Source organism: Lissotriton vulgaris, chromosome 3_1 (genome assembly GCF_964263255.1).
Source record: "Lissotriton vulgaris chromosome 3_1, aLisVul1.2, whole genome shotgun sequence".
Lineage (NCBI taxonomy): Eukaryota > Metazoa > Chordata > Amphibia > Caudata > Salamandridae > Lissotriton > Lissotriton vulgaris.
Genome location: NC_141689.1, coordinates 1,187,928,895 through 1,187,950,507, shown reverse-complemented (window position 1 = coordinate 1,187,950,507; position 21,613 = coordinate 1,187,928,895). Strand labels below are relative to the sequence as shown.

Genomic DNA, 21,613 nt, shown 5'->3' with positions numbered 1-21,613 from the left:
TACATTGCACATTTTTGCATGTTGTACATAGCCACTCATAAAAGCTGCTTTAAACTAATAGCTTGGCTAGGTACACATTTATAAGGGGTATTAGTATGAGGGAGGAAACCATAATGGGCTGATTTACATGAAATCAATATTCTCTTTTGTGTCTGTTTTGTTTTTGGTTACCATTAAATGCCTGCCTGTGAATCCAGCAAGGCTGTGACTTGCATTAAAGAGAAATGAGCATGAGTAAACTGTGCCACCTTGCCTCAGGAACAGAAGGAGTCAAGGCCACTTTAAACTTTGAACATTCTTGTGATTATGCCAATGTACCAGATAGCTAAAGTATCCTTCTAGCCTGCGCTGTGGAAGGAAGGAAGAGGAAAGGATAGAAACATTTTTCCTAGCAAATGTTGCAAACTTTTATAAAATGTATTTACTCATTTATGCTTCTTTTGTTAAAACTGGTATAGTCAGGATTTTAGAATAAGTCAGGATAGTGAGACCTCATGCCATCATGGCTGACCAATCACGTACAAGTTTTCCTGAAGATGCAACGTTTTTGTGTCGTCTGCCAAGAATTAGAGTATAAATAATTACCTCTTTGGAGGCATGGTGGGCTTCTAGGCTCATTAGGCTTTAGGGGGGTGGGGGGGGAGGTGTGTGCTCTTGAGAGAAGGAACAGATTAGACCAGACATTCTATGGATTAGGTACGAGATAGTCACGGGTGCAGCCTTGGGCGTCCAAGGAGAGTCAGGTGGGGGGTTCCCTGCTCATTTTTTCCAAAAGTCATGGCACGTCATATTTTGGCACTAGGCCATATTCCTTTAAAGGGGGTGCTTTCAAGGAGCAGCTCATATCAGAGTGGCAGAGATGCAGAAGAGCAGTAACAGATAGAAAGGCTTTTTTAGATTTAGATGCTAAACTTTAAGTTTATGCTTTGACTAATTAATTAGGTCTGAAAAGATTTATCTGTCCTATGCATTCATTTCTGTTTATGGGAGATTTTTGCAAACTATTTAATCATTGATTAGCTTTGCAAGACTATTTTTTCCTTAAAACTCTTTAAGAGTTTTGACTGATATTTTGCGCCACATTTTCTTTTCTACATGTGATGCTTATATGCAGACAGTAATATGTTCTGTATTCATGCTATTTTACCTATTTTCCAAATTCTGTAACCTGATTGATATTTTCCTAATGAATAAAGGGTCAGAGAAAAATTAACTTTTGATTAGAAAATAAAACCCTTTAAAATACTCAACAACTCTCTTCATTGGCTTAAATAATGATTGCATTTTTGACTGTTAATGATTATTTGTATGCAAGAAAGGAAGGGGTATCCCCGACTAGAGTTCCTAATTCGGGATAAGTACAATATTGGAAAAACAGATTAATTAGGAACTGATTTAATTAAAGGACAAGACCTGACAAGAGACAGCAATTACTATAGGGAAACACCGTGCATGGTACAAAAATATTAGCTTTATTAGATTATAACAATTTCTTTATAGTTAATATAAAAACATTTTTACTTTGTTTTGAGTTTTTCTGTGTGCGTGCCTCCACTATACATGTGATGGTTAATCTACATATATATACTAATACAGAATTTGGTTCTTGGTACAGTCCAGTACATTTCAAAGGAATTCATGGTTTGAGAACTGTATGGAAGCTTATTTCAACACACTATACGATGAGATATAAAAACATGGCTAAATATAACAACTACGCGTGTTTCGGCTGAGGGCCTTCATCAGGGAGCCATGCAAATGTCCAAATGAACCTGGGTGGAGATAGTGCAGATTCTCACAAGAATGAGGATCAAATTTGTCCGGAATGTAGGACTGTCTGTCTTGAAGTGCTGTATTGAAAGTCCAATTTAGGTATGACAGACAAATTATTCGTAAAGATGGTCCTAGGAAGGTGCGTGGGGTCCTTTAGTGAACGTTTCACTCGTTTTTCCGTAATGGGGTTTTCTGATATGTGCAGATCCAGCCAAATTTGAGGACTGCTGTCGGATAAATCCTACAATATTGAAGGGCTGCGAGCTCCTGTAGTCAATGAGATGATATGGAGAAAATCTTATGGATTATGTCCACTAGTCCTCCGATTGGGGGTCTGTGGGCGTCTTAGCGAACGCTGACATTTACCGGACGGGTGCCGTCATGATGGTAATGATACGGAGGGGTTCTGATAAGAGTGTTCCGTTAGCCTTCCAATAAGGGGATCTGCAGACGTCTTTGTGAATACGACCAGGTGTAAAATGATTATTTAAAATCTCCTGAAGGTAATGCATGGTGTGACGGGCCAACACCTTTTCAGCGGTAAAATAGAGGTAGCATGAGTGTTTTGCATTGAGAAATTACCAGATGAAATTACCGCTCTATCAGAGCAAGACAGCAGTGAATTTCCATAAATCAATGGAAATATCTCTAATATAGCCCAGTAGTGTAACAAGTGGGAGCGTTCTATCTGCAGACCACTAACCTTGTCAATTGCGTTGAAAATGGATTTCCAATAGCGTTTTATTCCAGGGTATGCCAAGGCCAAATGAATAAAGTCTGCGTAGGGTTCTGAACATTAGGGGCACCAACTTCATCTAATAGTCCTAGTTTAAACAGATGCTCCAAGTTCCTATAAAATCTATGCAGAAATTTAAAATGCACCAGTCGGAGCCTATAATTGGGTAATAACACTCTCACCTGAGCACAGGAGAAGCTCCACTGGGCCTCAGAAATAGAGATGCCTAACTGGTTCTCCCATGCCTCCTTTACTCTAGGAATCTGAATCGGCGCAGAGCGCTGCATTCCAGAGTACAATCTGGAAATGAGCTTTTGCAGGGAAGGGTTTTCAAGGAGATCTTCAAGCACTTGTAGCGGGGAGGTGCCACTGGGAATGAAGTATAAGTAGCGATTGGATGTTCTCAATTGGTGAAAGGTGAACCTGTCTAAGACAGTCCTGTCACAGTCTTGTAGAGTTTGATGCAGCGTGATAAAAGAGCCATCTGGGAACGCGGCTCCCAGAGTGGTGAGTTGCAGCCAACGTAATTTGTCACATGCCCCAGCGTCTTATGTGAAGGAAAGGCTGGGTGACTAGTCAGAGGGATCGAGGAGGCGAACAAAATGTCAAGTTTCACGTGCTTATGCAGCTTACCAATCCCAAACCGTGCATCCAACCGCATCAAGCACTGTTTGTGGTCGCCGTCAGAATTGATATAACACCAGGTGAAGTGGGCAAGGCGAAGCATGATCAAGCTCAGGTGCATTGTGGGCAATAAACTTAGTAGGGTATAACCAGTAAAAAGCAAATTGCACTTGTGCACAGCTATAATAGAGGTCCATGTCTGGTGCTCCCCATCCAACCTTCTCAAAAAGAAGAGTGAGAACTTCCCATGTGAGTCTTGACTTCCAGTCCATGCTAGCACCACTAGATGGGATCGGAGTTGGCTTCAAAAGCAGTGGGGATGGGAGCAGAAGATTGATAAACAAATATATGAATTTGGGTAAAACAACCATCTCTGAAATTATTAACCTACCTACCATAGAATGCGGGGAATTATCCAGCGTGCCACCTGGTTCTCCAGTCAGTCCATTAGAAGCCCATAGTTAGACCCTCAGAGGTCATCCATGTTGCGACTGAGCCAGATCCCTATGCATTTTATTGGACCGCTCGACCATCCTGAAGGAAATTCCAAAGGGAATTCTGCAGTTGCCTCTGTGAGCAGAAAGATCACTGATTTTGCCCAGTTGATGGAGATCTCAGAAAGTCCGCCGAATCTGGTGAATTCATATTGAGGGGATCTAGGTTCTCAGCTGGATGTGACATCATCCGCATATATGATACCAGGACAACCCGAGGGATGAAGGTCAATCCACGATGTACATGGTGTTGCTGAAGGCGAGAGCTGAAGGGTTCCATAGCCATAGCAAAACATATGGGCAAGAGTAGGCATCCCTGCCGTGTCCCTAAGAAGACTGAGAAAGGGGGAAAGATCACTCCATTGATCTGGAGGCCCGTAGTTGGTTTAGAGTAAAGAAGACCAATTAATTGGATACATTTTGCACTGAGTCCCAGGTGGGCCAGCAAAGTGAATAGGTATTACTGCTGAAGTGAATCAGATGCATTGGTAGCATCAAGGAAAATTGCATCTGCACTCAAGGAGGGTTTTATTACTTGAACAATTCCAATAAATGTGCATATGTTATGATTTGGGGCCCTACCAGGTACAAAACCTGATTGATCTGGGCATACTATGAGACGAAATAGGGGAAGTAGCCCAGAAGCTATCCATCTGGCAATAATTTTCTTGTCCATGTTAATCATGGATAACGGTCTATTGACTAGCAATGCTGTGGGTCTCTGCTTTTAAAATAGTGATTATGAGTGCCTCACAAAGAGATGGGGCAGTTTGCCTCTCGCTAGTAATTTGCTGAACATGTTCATGAAGTAAGAGGCCAAAAAAGGTGCAAATTCCTTATAAAAATGTGTCCGTGAGACCGTCTAAGCCAGGGGTCTTGTCTTCAGGAAGGGCACTATGATCTGTAAATATTTCTCGTCCATAAATGGCTCATCTAAAAACCTGTGATGGCTGTCCTCCAGCCAGAGCAGCTAGACTGAGTCAAAGAAGGGGTCAATGTCCGAAGGTGCCTGCGAATAGGTTGAGGTGTAAAGCGATGAATAGAAATTACTCGTCTCCACCTGTACTTCCCTTAGGCCAATAACCGGCCAATCCTCATTGGTACGAAGTTCAGCTAAATAGTCACTAGCCCAAGGTTTGTGAAGAATACCTCCCAAGGTTTTGGCCGCTCGGCTTTCCTCACTGTACCCCGTACCGAATTTCTCTTTTCCTAGATAATAAGTCTCAAACTCCGCTGTCTCCTCAAATTAGTTTATCTAACTATGATTGTGGGCAATCGTGTCCGCACTGCAATCAACAATGTATTTGAGCTCAAGCTCACAAATCTCATCCTCAAGTCATTTTAGCTCCCCCCGATTCGACCTCAGAACTCTGGACTGCCTGGCTATGCATCCCCCTCTAATGACGGATTTAAGTGCTTCCTAAAGCTTCAAGTAAGAATCCACTGTGACCTCATTATATGCGTAAAATATTCTACTATGAGTGGATGGATACCATCCTTGAAAACCTGATCTCTCAGTGGCCGCCAGCGGCAAACGCCACAAGTGTGCATGAGAGGAAATCTCCAGTGGAGAAACCCTAAGGAGCACAGGGGAGCGATCTGCGAAAGATCTCAGTAAATGAGACATCTCAGTAGTCCAAGTGTCCACATCTGGTGAGGGAAGCCAATAGTTGATGCACAACCACAACAAATTTGCAGAGGCCACACAAGTGCCCTCCTCCCTATCCCTGTGTCTTCCCCTCCAGAGGTTAATTAAGACATTATCATCCATTATGGTCTGCAGTTGTGCTGCTAATCAAAGGTGAGGGTGGCGGGTGTCACCAGATCTGTCCAACAGTGGTTCTAGGATCATGTTAAAGTCCCCTCCCAATAAAATCACACCAGGACCAAGCCATTTTCAAAATGCCAAGTTTCAGCAAAGAAACCACGGTCATCCATGTTAGGGCGGTAGAGAGATATATCCAGATGGAAACACCCGGTAGGGCGCCAGTGAGTATCAGATGCGGTACAAAAGGGGGTGGAGATGGAGGGAGCATTTGAATCAATCAAACACTCACACCAGTCAAAAGATCTGGGTTTAATCCATCACCGTTCTTTAGCCCACTCTGCCAACCCAGTTCACACATGGCTATATGCAAATCAGTCTGACCCTGTGCCTCATGGGAGCAGTCCAGCCCGAACTGCCAAACCATGTCTTCCCTGGACCGGAAACAAGCTTCCGAGGACCGGTTTCTGGCATTCCAGCCGTCTTCAGCCCGGCTTGCTTGAATCCAGTGGCAAAGTGAGCAAGGGACTGACGTCTGAGCATACCCTGCCACACTTATGGCGGCCAAAAGCGGTGCAAAAGGGGGTGGAGATGGACAGAGCATTTGAATCAATCAAACACTCACACCCAGTCAAAAGATCTGGGTTTAATCCATCACCGTTATTTAGCCCACTCTGCCAACCCAGTTCAGACATGGCTATATGCAAATCAGTCTGACCCTGTGCCTCATGGGAACAGTCCAGCCCGAACTGCCAAGCCATGTCTTCCCTGGACCGGAAACAAGCTTCCGAGGACCGGTTTCTGGCATTCCAGCTGTCTTCAGCCCGGCTTGCTTGAATCCAGTGGCAAAGTGAGCAAGGGAGTCACGTCTGAGCATACCCTGCCACACTTATGGTGGCCAAAAGTGGTACAAAAGGGGGTGGAGATGGACAGAACATTTGAATCAATCAAACACTCACACCCAGTCAAAAGATCTGGGTTTAATCCATCGCCGTTCTTTAGCCCACTTTGCCAACCCAGTTCAGACATGGCTATATGCAAATCAGTCTGACCCTGTGCCTCATGGGAACAGTCCAGCCCGAACTGCCAAGCCACGTCTTCCCTGGACCGGAAACTAGCTTCCGAGGACCGGATTCTGGCATTCCAGCCGTCTTCAGCCCGGCTTGCTTGAATCCAGTGGCAAAGTGAGCAATGGACCCACGTCTGAGCATACCCTGCCACACTTATTGCGGCCAAAAGCGGTACAAAAGGGGGTGGAGATGGACGGAGCATTTCAATCAACCAAAAACACTCACACCCAGTCAAAAGATCTGGGTTTAATCCACCACCGTTTTTTAGCCCACTCTGCCAACCCAGTTCAGACATGGCTATATGCAAATCAGTCTGACCCAGTGCCTCATGGGAACAGTCCAGCCCGAACTGCCAAGCCATGTCTTCCCTGGACCGGAAACAAGCTTCCGAGGACCGGTTTCTGGCATTCCAGCCGTCTTCAGCCCAGCTTGCTTGAATCCAGTGACAAAGTGAGCAAGGGACTCACGTCTGAGCATACCCTGCCACACTTATGGCGGCCAAAAGTGGTACAAAAGGGGGTGGAGATGGACAGAGCATTTGAATCAATCAAACACTCACACCCAGTCAAAAGATCTGGGTTTAATCCATCACCGTTCTTTAGCCCACTTTGCCAACCCAGTTCAGACATGGCTATATGCAAATCAGTCTGACCCTGTGCCTCATGGGAACAGTCCAGCTGGAACTGCCAAGCCATGTCTTCCCTGGACCGGAAACAAGCTTCTGAGGACCGGTTTCTGGCATTCCAGCCGTCTTCAGCCCGGCTTGCTTGAATCCAGTGGCAAAGTGAGCAAGGGACTCATGTCTGAGCATACCCAGCCACACTTATGGCGGCCAAAAGCGGTACAAAAGGGGGTGGAGATGGACGGAGCATTTAAATCAATCAAACACTCACACCCAGTCAAAAGATCTGGGTTTAATCCATCACCGTTCTTTAGCCCACTCTGCCAACCCAGTTCAGACATGGCTATATGCAAATCAGTCTGACCCTGTGCCTCATGGGAACAGTCCAGCCCGAACTGCCAAGCCATGTCTTCCCTGGACCGGAAACAAGCTTCCGAGGACCAGTTTCTGGCATTCCAGCTGTCTTCAGCCCGGCTTGCTTGAATCCAGTGGCAAAGTGAGCAGGGGACTCACGTCTGAGCATACCCTGCCACACTTATGGTGGCCAAAAGTGGTACAAAAGGGGGTGGAGATGGACAGAGCATTTCAATCAATCAAACACTCACACCCAGTCAAAAGATCTGGGTTTAATCCATCACCGTTCTTTAGCCCACTTTGCCAACCCAGTTCAGACATGGCTATATGCAAATCAGTCTGACCCTGTGCCTCATGGGAACAGTCCAGCCCGAACTGCCAAGCCATGTCTTCCCTGGACCGGAAACAAGCTTCCGAGGACCAGTTTCTGGCATTCCAGCCGTCTTCAGCCCGGCTTGCTTGAATCCAGTGGCAAAGTGAGCAAGGGATTCACGTCTGAGCATACCCTGCCACACTTATGGCGGACCATCACGTGACGACGCGGCTCGGCAAACTAACAGGAGAGCTGTTTCTGTGTGTTTTCCCAAACACGAAGTGAGAGCGTAATTGAAATATTTCCAGAAGTCTAATAAGACGAACACAAATATTCCTAAACAAAGAACGACTGGCAACGAAAAATGAAAAAACCTCCCCCTTGAGTTGCGGTTCTCGCCCTTGAACGAAAATAAAGATCTGCAAGTGTCCTGACTAGAAAATTACTGAAAGAACAAGTGGGTCTGAACAAGCACACCGCTAACAAGAGTGGCACCCACGACATTGAAACACATTTCTAAGGCTTACAACCTACATTGGCATCATGCAGTCTTTTGGAAAAGATGAATCCAGCCTTAATGAGAGTCCGGTAATCTACAAACCAGAACACGAAACGCGTCGGCAATGGCATTAAGTTGCTTAATCCTAAACTTACTACTATTTTGGTATTCACAGAATGCACTTACTACTTTTGGCATTCACAGAATGCACTTACTCATTTCGGTATTCACAGAAGTTAGTAGTCCTAATTTAGGACTCCTAAATGCCTTCTGTGAATACCGAAAGTCTTATAATTAGGATTTTTCTCAATTTAGTAGTAGTAAAGTTAGGACTCCTAACTTTTCTACTCCTAAACTGAGAAAAATCCTAATTTTAAGACTTTCGGTATTCACAGAAGGCATATAGGAGTCCTAAAGTTAGAAGTCCTAACTTTACTATTATTAAACTGAGAAAAATCCTAATTTTAAGACTTTCGGTATTCACAGAAGGCATTTAGGAGTCCTAAAGATAGGACTACTAACTTCTGTGAATACCGAAATGAGTAAGTTCATTCTGTGAATCGGGCCCAATGTCATTAAGTCCTTGAGTAATTAGTAAACGGATTTTAATCCATGATTGTTTAGAGAATTAGAATTATTCATTCTGTAAGTGTAGGGTTGTTTAGTTGTCGAAATTCTTTCATTATATGACAACAATTTATGATTAATCATGTATATACCAACTGCTTCTTTGACATATCATTTTTTGTGTGTAAATGTATTGAATATGTGTTTGTAGTTATATGTATGATAAGACACAATTTATTTGTTTTGCACTGTTTTGTATTAATGTGGCATCCTGTTTAGTAGATGATGGGTTCTTTTTGTGAATAAAATCATAAATCTAAAAAAAAAAAAGGCAAAAATTATTGCCAAGATAAACGTATTAATTTTTGTTTATCTGACTTCATATCACTAATATGTTTGAAGCGTTTTGAGGCTTAGGTTAATTTTTCTATTTTTCGATTTTATGGCCCTACCTACCCTCTAATCCTCAGGGCCAAACCCCTTCCTTTCTAAAAATTCACCCTGAACAAAGCATATTCGGGGAGCACAAGTAGACCATGATCTCAAGTCATCAGTGCATCTAGCGATAGAGGAGGGGTGCCCTGCAAAGGGACCGAGGTCCCACTTCTGCGCTGCTTTAACCAACAGAGGAAATAGATAGGCGAGTTCCCAAGTGCCGCAGGATGTTCATCAGATACCCCCCAGGCGGCATGATCTATGCTGCAAAGGATGCTATTCTTCTACGCAACAGCAGTGTCAAAAAGGGAGGGTCCCCCGGGTCTCACTCAGCATCTGGCAGGGCCAGGCATCAACCTGTAACCTACAATAGAGTGCCGCGGGGGCGTAAAGCTCACCTCACATTATGTTGGGCCCGATGTCCACCTCAAGACAGGAACATCCCCTCTATGCCACTCAGTTTCTCCTTTCTTAAAAGCAAGCCAGAGCAGCCCATGAAGCTCCTCTGCTCAACAGCAGCAGGTGACTCGCCCGCAATCCACAGAGCCCCACGCCAACCCCAGGGCGGTACCAGAAGCCTCCAGGCAGTCCAGCGAAAAGTCTTCCGCAGTCAAGGGGCCCCTGGAGCCACAGGCACGCCCCACACTCCTCGGCAACATCTGGCAGGGAAGCGCTTTCAGGACGTTGTAAACAGCAACAGCCTCTGGGCACAGCAGTTCCTTCTTTGCAGTTCTCCCAGGTAATTTTATGTAGCAGTAGCTTTTGGCAGGACAGCTTCTGGTCTTGTTTCTGAGTGCCTCCAGAACATTGTGGGGATTTCTCTGACACACAACAGCCCCAATGGCCCTAGTTCCCCCTCACACATGTTCACGCACATCCACCCACAAAAGCATTATGCAAATAAAAATATAGAAAGGGTCATTGGAACTAAGCAATCTCAGTGGTAATGGGTGATGACCCGGCAGTCTTCAGTGGCCTCCACCTGGTATATGAGGGCTCATAAACTCAGGTAACTTCCCCAATAACATCATTTGAATGGGGTGATGGCCTGATACTTCATGGCAGTCCCGACAGGGTTTACTGACTCCCACCAGAGTGAGGATGTGAGAAAGTTCCCTCTTTCTACATAGTTGCCCCCACTTTTTGCTGAACTGCTGATATTCTTTTACTAAGTGTGCCCAGGGCTCCTGCCAATCAGGTACCCAGGGCCTATGTTCTTTCCCTAAAACTGCATTATAGACCAAACCCAATTGACACTCTCTGGCCACAGGTCCGCCCCTGGCAAATTGTACCACAGGTACCCAGGGCACTGTAATCAGGGAAGGCCTCTAAGGGCTGCAGAACTTATTGTGCCACCCTTGGAGGCTCTGTATCTTTACACTCAAACACTGCCTTTGCAGGTGGCATGTTTTGGTGCAGAACAAAGTGAAGAGTCGACATGGCATTAATTCATGTGTGCCATGCCTACACCCCACTGCCCTGGCATGATCAGCCACCCCTCTAGCTGGGTGCACCCTACCAGTGGTGAGGGTACAGGTGCATGAGCCCTGTACCCCTACAGTTTCTAAGCCAATTCTTAGACATTGTAAGTGTAGTAATGCCATTAAGGGTATATGGTGCTGGGAGTTTGGCATTACAAACTCCACAGTATCATAATGGCTTTACTGAAAACTTAGAACTTTGGTATCAAACTTCTCAGCACATTAAACCCACACTGAAACCTGTGTGGGAGTTAGTGAAAATGCACACAGAGGGCATCTTAGAGATGCCCCCTGAAAAATGACCTAACACTAGTGTTCAGGTGCCGTTTGTGCGGAGGGTCAGCTTGAGGAGCATCACTTCCTGCTCGTGACACCACTTCCGCCCTGCACGTAAGCTTCGCAGGTTAGCGGTCTAGTGCTCCCTCACCTCTAGTACTTAATGGCGGTATGGAGGAAGCGCAGCGGACGAGCGCAGCGGGAGCGCTGACTTCGCGCCGAAGTCGCGTACAAGTCAAGCCCGTCTGCGCCCGTCCGCGGCCGACCGGGCCCAGGGCCCCGTCGTTATGCCCATTTCCACACTTATTCCTCCTCCGACCTCCAACGACTTAACTTCTCATGGCCTATTCCGGCCCGCACTGCCAGGGCGGTTCAGGAATGTGGTATTCTTGTCCTTTCTGATATCCCTGCACTTGAATCCCAGCACGACCCCTCCCCAGCCCCTTCCCCCTTACTGTCTCCGAAATCCGCCTCCCTTCTAATCTACTAAACCAATACCCGTTCCCTAATACGCCACCAGCTAGAGATATTTCAACTACTACATCAGAGCACTATTGATATTGTCCTCCTAGCCGAAACATGGATCACGGAGGACTCAGCCCCTGACATCCTCGCAGCGATCCCTGCGGGATACTACATCATGCAAGCCAACCGGCCCGCTGGGAAGTCGGGAGGTGGGGTCGCGGCCATTATCCGGTCTGAACACAAATTTTCAGTGCTCACCCTGACATCTATTCCCAAAACTGAATGCCTCGCTCTTAAATTTTCCTCTGCCAAGTCCTCCTTTGTTTGTGTTCTCGCTTACAGGCCCCCTGAATATATGCCTCTCTTCCCCCAATTATTCAGCGATTCCATCTCTCAACTCGCGATCAATCATGCTAATATCATGATTGTCGGCGACTTCAACTATTGGCCATCTGACGCCCGCGAAAGCCAATCCTCCTCGGAATTTACTGATCTATTAACTAGTATGAATTTTCACCAGCACGTTCACACCCCTACCCACCATAAAGGCCATATCCTGGACCAGGTCTGGACGTCCAATCTCAACATTTCTCCCCCCGTTGTCCTCCCCTGCTCATGGTCTGACCATTGCCTCATTTCCTTTCATCTTCATCTTCATACTTCTTGCCCCCCCTCCTCGTAAAGAATCTCTCAGCCCGCAACTGGAAAAGGTCAAATCTGGCTGACTTCCATGCCATATTGGCCTCCACCTCACCTGCCCCCGCGATCTCGTTAGCAGATCAGGCTGATCATCTTGATGAATGGCTACTACGCGCTAGCGACAAAGTTGCCCCTTTTAAAACAATAAAAGCTAAGCGCCCTCACGACGCTCAACGATGGTTCTCTGACTAACTTAAAGCTGACAAACTTGCCCTTCGGCAAGCTGAACGTCGTTGGAGGCGCAACTACGACCCGCAGCTCAGACTCGTTTATGTTGACTCTCTAAAGTCTTATAAAAAAATCGATCTTGACAGCTAAAACTGCCTACTTTTCCCAAAAGATAATGAACTCCAATAACAAAGCTAAGGATATCTTTTCAATCGTTACCGAGCTTTCCCTGCCTGATAGGGTCACTCCCCAACCCCAGCCAACCCAAACCCTGTGTGATTCTTTAAACTCTTATTTTATCGATAAAATCACAACCATAAAAAATAATATCCCCACCCCTTCATCCCCTCTTCCCCCCCCCCTCCCCCCCAGGAACACCAGCCTCTTGACAGAGTTTCCGCCAATCTCTCTAAAAGAATTCTCTTCACTACTTCCTTAAGTCAGTTCAGGTTCTCCTAATGACTGCTGTCCCCCTCAGATCTTGAGGGAGGCCTTTCTGGCCTGTCCGGACCCCCCACTAGCTCTGCTTAACAACTCCCTTGCCACAGGGGAGGTCCCCCGCTCTTTCAAACAGGCAGCCGTCCTACCCATACTAAAAAAATCCAACGCGGACCCCACAATCCTAAGTAATTATCGACCCATTTCCCTCCTCCCTTACTTAGGAAAGATCTTGGAGACTTATGTCACCCGCTGCCTGAGCTCCTTCATAGAGAAATCCTCCTTCCTGGATGCCCAACAAACAGCTTTAGACCCCTCCATTCTACTGAGGCGGTCATAGTAGCAGTCATGGATGCCCTCAGGAAAGGTGCCGATAAAAACATCTCTCAGGCCCTTGTCCTCTTAGACCTTTCGGCAGCATTCGACACGGTCGATCATGCCATCTTGATCGACCGTGTCTACAATGCTGGCATCCAGGGGGTGGCCCTCGACTGGCTTAGATCATTCCTTGACCAGCGATCACAAGCAGTCCACCTGTCTACCTTTTCTGCACCTTACACATCCTTAACCTGCGGGGTCCCTCAGGGCTCTGCACTATCTCCCCTTTTATTTAATTTGTATTTGCAACCCCTCTTAGCTTCCCTCCGTAATACCCCGGTTACAATCTTCAACTACGCTGACGATCTTCAGTTAATTTTTCCCATTGATTCCCTTCCTTCCTCCTGTCTTAATTTTCAGTCCATTATGCTGGCCATCGCAGAGTGGATGTATCATAGCCAACTGAAATTGAACCCCACAAAAACTGAGCTAGTACTCGTGGGGGGGCCCACTAACCCGTGGAATACCACCTTTTAGCCATCATCCTTGGGGACGGCACCCACTCCAGTGAGCACAGTGAAGAGCCTGGGGGTGATAATTTCTGAAGACCTTTCGATGAGACCACAAATTAACTCAGTCACCTCATCCTGTTTTTTCCATCTTAGGCGGATCCGCAAAATCAGTAGGTTTCTCACTAGAGACGCCCTGATTCAAGTCATCATCGCTCTTATCACCTCCAGGCTCGACTACGCCAACTTGCTATATGTGGGGATCCCTGCATGCCACCTCCATCGACTGCAACTGGTGCAGAATCAGGCTGCCCGCCTGATTTTCCGCCAGCCTAAACATCAGCACGTTACCCCCCTCCTGCGAAGTCTTCACTGGCTCCCTGTCCCCAAGCGCTGTACATTCAAGCTGGGATGCACAGTGTTCAAGGCCCTCTCTGATGCAGCCCCTGCCTTCATTTCATCTGGTCTGACACGCTACCTCCCCCACAGAGCTCTCCGCTCAACATCTCTCAACTACCTCGTGGTCCCCAAATTCAGACGAAAAAAGCACGGTGGTTTAAGCTTCTCTGTTTTGGCCCCCTCCACCTGGAACTCCCTGCCATCCACACTTCGTCTCTGTCCCAGTTACGACTGCTTCTGCAGACTGTTAAAAACCCTGCTATTCCAGTCTGCATACGAGTAACTCCCTCACCCTTGATCACTGTACTTTGTCACGAGCGCCATGAAACCGTTGGTGAAAGTGCGCGGTACAAATATTTTTAACGTAACGTTCAGGCTGAGTCTCTGCTTCCAAGCTGCCGCCATTAGACATGTTTCTGGACCCCTGGGTCGAGAGCCTGCTGCTATTGGGGGCCTGAAACAATGCACATCCTGGGACGAGGTGCCAAGCCTCCTCCCCCAGGATGGACAGGGTCCAGGAAAGGGAGCTTCAAAGGTTTTCCGCCTTTGTGAGCTTCCCCAGGCCATTTGCTGCTTCCAGAAACTGGTCCCCACCAGTTCTTACCCCCAGTTTGGGTGGGAGAACCAGCGGGAAAACCAAGTGAGGAAGGTAGATCCGCCCACCTTTGCCAACCCCACCCCTCAGGTGGGGGAGGCACGGTGAAGCACAACTCTGAGTCTCTATCATCTTGCAGATGGGGGACCCAGCCAACCAAAGTGAGACATATGTCCCTTCCCACTGGAGGGTGGCATATTAAGGGGTGTACTCACCCCAGGGAAGGGACCCATTTGTCCCAACCTTTTACTTACCTGTAACACCCCTAATTCTAGCATTTAGGGGCACCCCTGAAATTTGCCTCCTCAGACAAGCAATGACCATGAAGAAAAGAAGAAGGACCGAAGAGCCGAGCCAAAGCTAAGAAGAGGAGGACGCAACCTGACTTGGCCCCTGTCCTACCGGTCTGTCCCCACCTCGAACCTGCAGATGCAAAACTCTGGTGTGTCCTGCACCCAGCAACCTCAAGAACCCCGAGGACCTGCCCTGCCTTCCACAGAAAATACTTTGTCTCCAGTGAACAATGGAGTTGTTCACCAATAGACTCCAGCTCTGGCAAAATCTGTGAATTTTCACTACTCTGCACCCGTTGCCTACAACCCAAGTCCAATACCATGAGGAGGTCTCCCCAGTGATTCTGACTTGAGATCTGGTGATCTCTGACCTGCCTCGAATCTCCCAGCGTAGCCTGCAGCCTCTTCCTGGAGACTCCCACCAGACCTCGAAAGGAGCTGGTAAGAGAAACCCGATGCCTAAAGACACCCCTGCACCTGAAGCCCCACGGCCTTGGATGGCCCAACCAATGGTGTCCCAGCATCTCCAGGCATTCCAACTTACCTCTCCAACTGGTGGTCACCTCCATAATATCTTCGTGCCCAAGCCTGCAGTCTTTGTTGAAACCGGAGACTGCCCATTGAAACCAATGGGGCACCTGACACCAAAACAGCACTCTGCACCCAGCCGCACCTGCGCCGCTGCAGGTGCACTTTTTATGCTGAACAGGATACCCCTGTGCCCTGACCCTAACCCAAGGAGCTTTGCTCCCACAACCCAGTGGCCTGCTCGTAAGCAGCCACCAACAGGAGGCCCCCTATCCCCCATTGGATAACATTGGGCCTCAGCACTCTGCACCCGGCCGCCCTAGTGCTACTGAGGGTGTAACAAGAGTAATTCTTTGACCCTGGGGGAATCCTTGTTCTGAACCCAGAAGCTCAACCCCAAAGACCGATTACTTACCTGGTAACCGTTAACTTCCTTTCTCTCCATAGGAACCTATTGACTGGTTTTCTATGAAAAATGTTCTAAGTGTGGAGTTCATCTGTATGGAAACCTAAAAAAGTACAATTGTGCTAAACTGTTTTAACTTACTTTTTCTCAAAGGAATGTCCCAGTGTGATGTCTAGGCATGTCACACGGAGTAGAAAAAGGTATCTAGAAAGTAATCAAAAAGTAACTAAAAAGTAATCTGTACAGTAAATTCAATACCTTAACTTACCTGTATCTCAAACAACTGCATTTGAACATGAATTCACTTGTAAAAACTGCATAATATTTTGCAAAGCATTTATTTCACTTACCTGTGGCAGGCTTGGCTTGGTTCTAGAAATAAAATAAGTTAATACTAATTTTAGTGACAACAAAAATTTGGTACTGGTGTTCCCTGAGAGGGAATAACCGCACCTTCACATACGTTTTGAATGGAATAGTAGTTTGGGACACACAGTTATTAGAGATATTAAGAATCTATTCGGAGTGCTAAGGAGACCACTGTCACTCACTACCAAGGGTGACTAAGGCAGATCTAAAAGATCTGCAAAAACAAAATTACATAAAGGGGTCAGTTAAGCACTATTCTTTAAGGGGGAACATCCTTTTCAACGCAACTTTTACGACGCATGCCTTTACATCGCAAGTTTTACAACGCATGCTGTTACAACGCATTGCACTGGGGGCGCTCTAGGATAGGGAATAGATTTAGTTTACTATCCAACACCTTCCCTACTATCCACGAGGTCTGGAGTTGGAATAGTAAATTAATCTATTCACTATCCAGCACCCCTCAACACTATGCGTTGTAACAGCATGCGTTGTAAAACTTGCGATGTAAAGGCATGCATAGTAAAAACATGCGTTGTAATGTTATACAACCTCCTTTAAGCAGTGTCAAAAATGAACTATTAGTCATACCAACTTTTTATCGCAAGGCAAAGTAATCATAATATATGCACATTTCATCAACAATGTTCTCCTTGAGACAAGATGATCAAGACGAAGTTCTTTTGTAAATACTAATACTGATTTTGATACAACCAAAATTGGTCTGAGTTCAGTCTTTGAGTGTCTGACATCATTTGCTGATTGAGTGTGTACAACAAATGTTTAACACTACCCTTTGAGACAGCCTTACTGCCCGCCAACACTACCACAAATAGAGAATAAGGTGCTATCTATTTTTACCTCTGCCTACCTTTGGGGTTCCACTGAACTCTGTGCACACTATCCCTCATTTATTTTTGTATAGTATATTCACACCCAGCTTCCTACAGAGGATAGCTCTCTTGCAATACCAGTCCAAAATGGAATGGGTGCCTCACACTCTGCTCACTGTGATTCTTTCGCCAGGGTCCCCACTGGGCCTCCCTACCTCCAGGCTTTCACCTCCCCCTCACAGGATCCACAGCTCTTGGCAGGCAGACTGACTGCTGGTGCTTCAGGCACAGTGCAAGTGCTAATGGTTCCTGGGTGATAGCCTCTCACCCAGATGGGAGATTGGCAGACAGTGTTCCTCAGTCCTAGTTCTAGCATCAAAGAAGTTGTGGTAATCTTCTCTTTCTAAAACGCATGTGTAATTTAGTGTCTGGCCCATGAAATTAAGTTAAGGAAACTCTCTTCTCTGCACTGCCCTTCGTCAAAGGGACAGTCTTCCACAGCAGGTGTGGCTCTTATTCTGAGTGTCCCACAACTCAGGCCAAGGGAGTAGCTGGCAATCCCACATGGCTGTCAGGCTTGACTGAAATATGCTCATTAAGGTTCAAAGGACTAAGACTTCTCTGTATCAGATTCAGTGGCAGTGTCAGTCCTATCAGTCCCGCCAACACCCTGACAATGAGCGTCCAGGCCCCATTGACCAGTAACTCTTCATGCAAGTAATGAGCCCTTCGATGAGCACAGTGGTTGCTCTGCTCATCTCCTTTCTGTGTGTGTGGGTTTTAGTCCTCACCTCCCCAGCCTCTCCAGGTCCTGAGCTTCCAAAATAGAACCCACAGGCCTCCATGTTGTGCACGATACACAGACATACACATGCAACCTATCACGCACATGCAAGTATCATGTGCTGCCTGGCACTACACTCACTCCATGCAGGCCAAGCGTGAGACACATAATGTTACACAAGTGGACCAGTAGGCCCCACTCTAGTGACACAGATTAAAAGGCCTGTTCACATTACTGATTCAACAGAACACAGCATGCTGCCACCATGGTGCGCTGGTCATTTAACTCTAGGTAAAGGCAATAGTCATCTACCTTCACAAGGGTAGTGCACGGTGCACCCCTTCCATTCTAAGCAGACCGCATTACCCCGAGACAGGCCTATAACATGCTGCACACACATGATCTGTGTTCGCCCATGACCAAACGCCAGTTCAAAGATCCAGATATCGATGCAGATGTGGCACTCTGGGTAGAGGTGCATGTCCGGCAACATGCCGGGCACTTATCTGTCCCAACAAATACATTCATCCAACACGCTTACACACTTATGCACATGAACGGACGTTGACAAACATTCACGTATGCATGCTTATGCACAGACACCTGCCATTGCATCATCATGCAAATAAAAATGTGCCCTTGGTTACTAGAATTCAGAGGCCAGTTTTTTGGGGAATAATTATGGAATTACTGCACTTTCGACATAATGAACTTTCTCCTGCATAATTTTGCTTCTAGCTCCAATGGACCTAAAGTTCCTAAAAAAAAATTCAAAGGTTGTGTCACACAGTGGCAGACCCTTTGGAAAACATCTGAATAAGTCAGATAAATGTGTTCGTCGCTTAACCTGCACAAGTAGTCACCTTTCAATTGTGGATTGTTGCAATCAGGTGTTTAACTGATGCTAATGAGGTGAAATGTGTGCCTAAACTACATCAATATGTGTTAAAATGCAATAATAGCAAATTAATACTGCCAACAATTTGCGATGTAATTCTGCATAATTTACCTCTTCGTGTCGTATTATTTAGTCAACCCTGCAGCATAATTTGGTCTGCTATTGCCGCATAATTCCATTGTCCTTTTATTATTATTTTATTTATTTATAAAGCGCACGCATCATCCCCAGAGGGACATCCCGGTGCTGGACCAAGCAAAGAAACTCTGCAGATAAACATGCCACGCATATCAGCTTAGAAGAAACAAGCACACACACACCTCTATCAGTATGACTTACAAACACACACACACACCTGTGTCAGTATGACTAACATTTGCTGAATTAACAGTTTCGGAGAGTGCATGACAGCAAACGTCTTGAGAAATTAGACACTGGGTGGATGTCATGAACCACAGGGGTATGAACAGGCCACGCGCTGAAAACATGAAAGATGAGAGCGCTGTTGATTTACTGCAACAATAAATCCGCCGAGCGATTCAGGGCAAACCTTCTATTATCCTCTTGACCCTCGTCAACACTTTGTCTCAGAAATTTCCATGGGCTCAGTTTAACCTGCAGCAAGCATGAATAATGCAGAGGCAATCACTGAGCGTTCATATCTGTCTTTTTCTCGTTTGTTTCTTTCCTGCAGCTTGTCCTGTTTCTGCCACTGCTTACACTATCTCAGATATCTCCTGGAGACGCTGTTTGTTCACAAATTCTCTGCGGGGCACACTCCTCTGAAAAATATGATAAAGGTGAGATTCGGAATTCATCACGCCATTCGAGATGGAAAAAACAGCTTGCGCCAAATGGCCCCTTCGGGAAGAAATGCTATCATGAACTTGAGTGTTTTTTCCCCCACAAACGCGGCCCTAATGTTAAATGGAAAAATGAGAGAGCCCGGTTGTATCTGTGATGCCATCGGGCAGGTACTGTTATGGCATTTCACACCATTGTCTGGGCATCTGTTCTTTTCAGTTGTCACTCTGACAGTTCCCTCGTTTACTGTGCTGTCTTGCGTGAACACTTCTGTTTTTGTATCAAGAGCCTCAGAGAGATAAGAAAACTGAAATATGACTTTTTGGTCTTTATATAGGCTGTCCTCTCTGCCGTTCATAGGGCGCCCTATATGCACTGTGTCACTGTTCTGCTTTTTTTAGCGGATTTTTTTTCAAATGTATGTTTATTTTCCTCTGGCATAGGATAAGGGGAAACAGGTTATGCGACATTAAGATTACACATCTCACCCCATCTCAATTAATCATTGAAACAAGCCTGACAGAATGAAGTGGACCACGCCTGAGCTTAATTTGTTTAAAAAAAATACCTTACATAACACACTTCTTTCTTTATCTCACTCCTTCGGGATCTTTTTTCATCCCTGTTTCAACCACTTGTCACTGTTATCCTGTGTTTCTCTTCATCCTGTTTTATCTCTTTTCGGCCATTTTCTTTCCTTCTCTGGTTCAAAGCCCGAATAACTAAAAGGTCCCGAGATGTGAGTGACGGTGCCAACCACTCACAGTCATCTGCATAAATTCAGCACTGGCTAGGATTAAGCACCACAAACTACCAACAAAAAGTAAACTTCACCTTCAGCATGTACTCAAATGGCATGGGATGACTAGAAACTGAGTGGCTATGTTTGTAGCCTTTCAATTAAACTGCTTAAATCTGAGGCCCAACTAGGAGAACATCTCTGAGACACTGGCATGGTTCTAGCTGCAAGGAATCGAATTAACAAGAATATTGGTGCCAAGAAACACCAACTTAATTTCACTGTCTTCGAGGAATACCTTATGTAAGGCTCCCTCGAACCATCAAGCTGGCTTAAAGTTTAAAAGTAAACTTTGATCACTAATAGGATAATGCACTAGACGTTAATGGCTCTTCTCAAAATTAGTAGCGGAAACTCGCTGCTCAGAGATGCCTGCCCCACGACAACCCTACTATATTTGAAGGCCCTCATTGTGAGTGGCCAAGTAATACTGAATGAGACGCAAATGGGAATTGGTGCCTACCTCTATATTATAAATTGTGTAAAAGTACCTCACATCTACGTTTTTTATCTACATGTACATTTTGCTAGGTAATGCCTGGTTACATTTGCACATGGAAAAAAAGGTCAGAAAGAGGGGGAATCTATGGTAAATGGGTGCACAGACTCATATACTCTAGGTTATTCCTCATTTCAAGATTGTGCAATAATATAGACACGGGGAGATACTAATATGAATGTTATATGTAGTTCCCCTGGCGGTATTACCTCATTGGCAGTCCAGGACATTCGTAATGTCATGCTGATTTGAAAGGAGTGCATCCCAAGAACCCATGATTCACAGCCCAATGAGCTCAATGTCTTCCTTGAAACCCCCAGTACCTGTGGGGGCATAAAACGTGTCCTGTTTTCATGCTGAAACACTTCCTCACTTTGTCCGCCTTGATGGCTCAAAGACATCCACCAAACACAAGGGCAAACTGACACATCTGGGAAGGACACACACATTCCCCTCCCTGATAGGTCTGTCTTAGACTTTGAGATCCAGGCCCGAGCCACCCCCGTCACGCAATCTGACATTGTGCCAGCGAATCCCCTTGGGTGCCGAACATGCTACAGCCCTTGCGATCCAGAATTCCCCAAAAAAGAACCACACCCTAATGACCGAAAAATGGAGCATCTTTGTGGTAAATGATGATCCAGGGTAGCTAGTAGTTTAGGTGAATCAGGATAAGGTTTATTATCAAGTTAGGAGTCTCAGGTTACAGGTAAAGGTAGTAGTAAGGAAGCGCCACCAGGAGCAGCATCCTTGCTGCTCAGTCCAACTGACATTCACTTAACCATGCAGGGAGATGATGT

General features: G+C 46.0%; 1 protein-coding gene across 2 annotated transcripts in view; it reads left to right on the top strand.

Annotated features, from left to right (window-relative positions):
* TECRL (trans-2,3-enoyl-CoA reductase like) overlaps positions 1-21,613 on the top strand; it is an 835,890-nt gene that overhangs the window by 467,062 nt on the left and 347,215 nt on the right. Inside the window, exon 6 of one of the 2 annotated variants that reach the window (XM_086963149.1) lies at positions 19,406-19,511. The exons of the other annotated variant lie outside the window; for it this stretch is intronic. Coding sequence (XP_086819275.1) covers positions 19,406-19,511 — 106 coding nt within the window. The remainder of the gene's footprint in view (positions 1-19,405; positions 19,512-21,613) is intronic. 2 annotated transcript variants of the gene reach the window in all.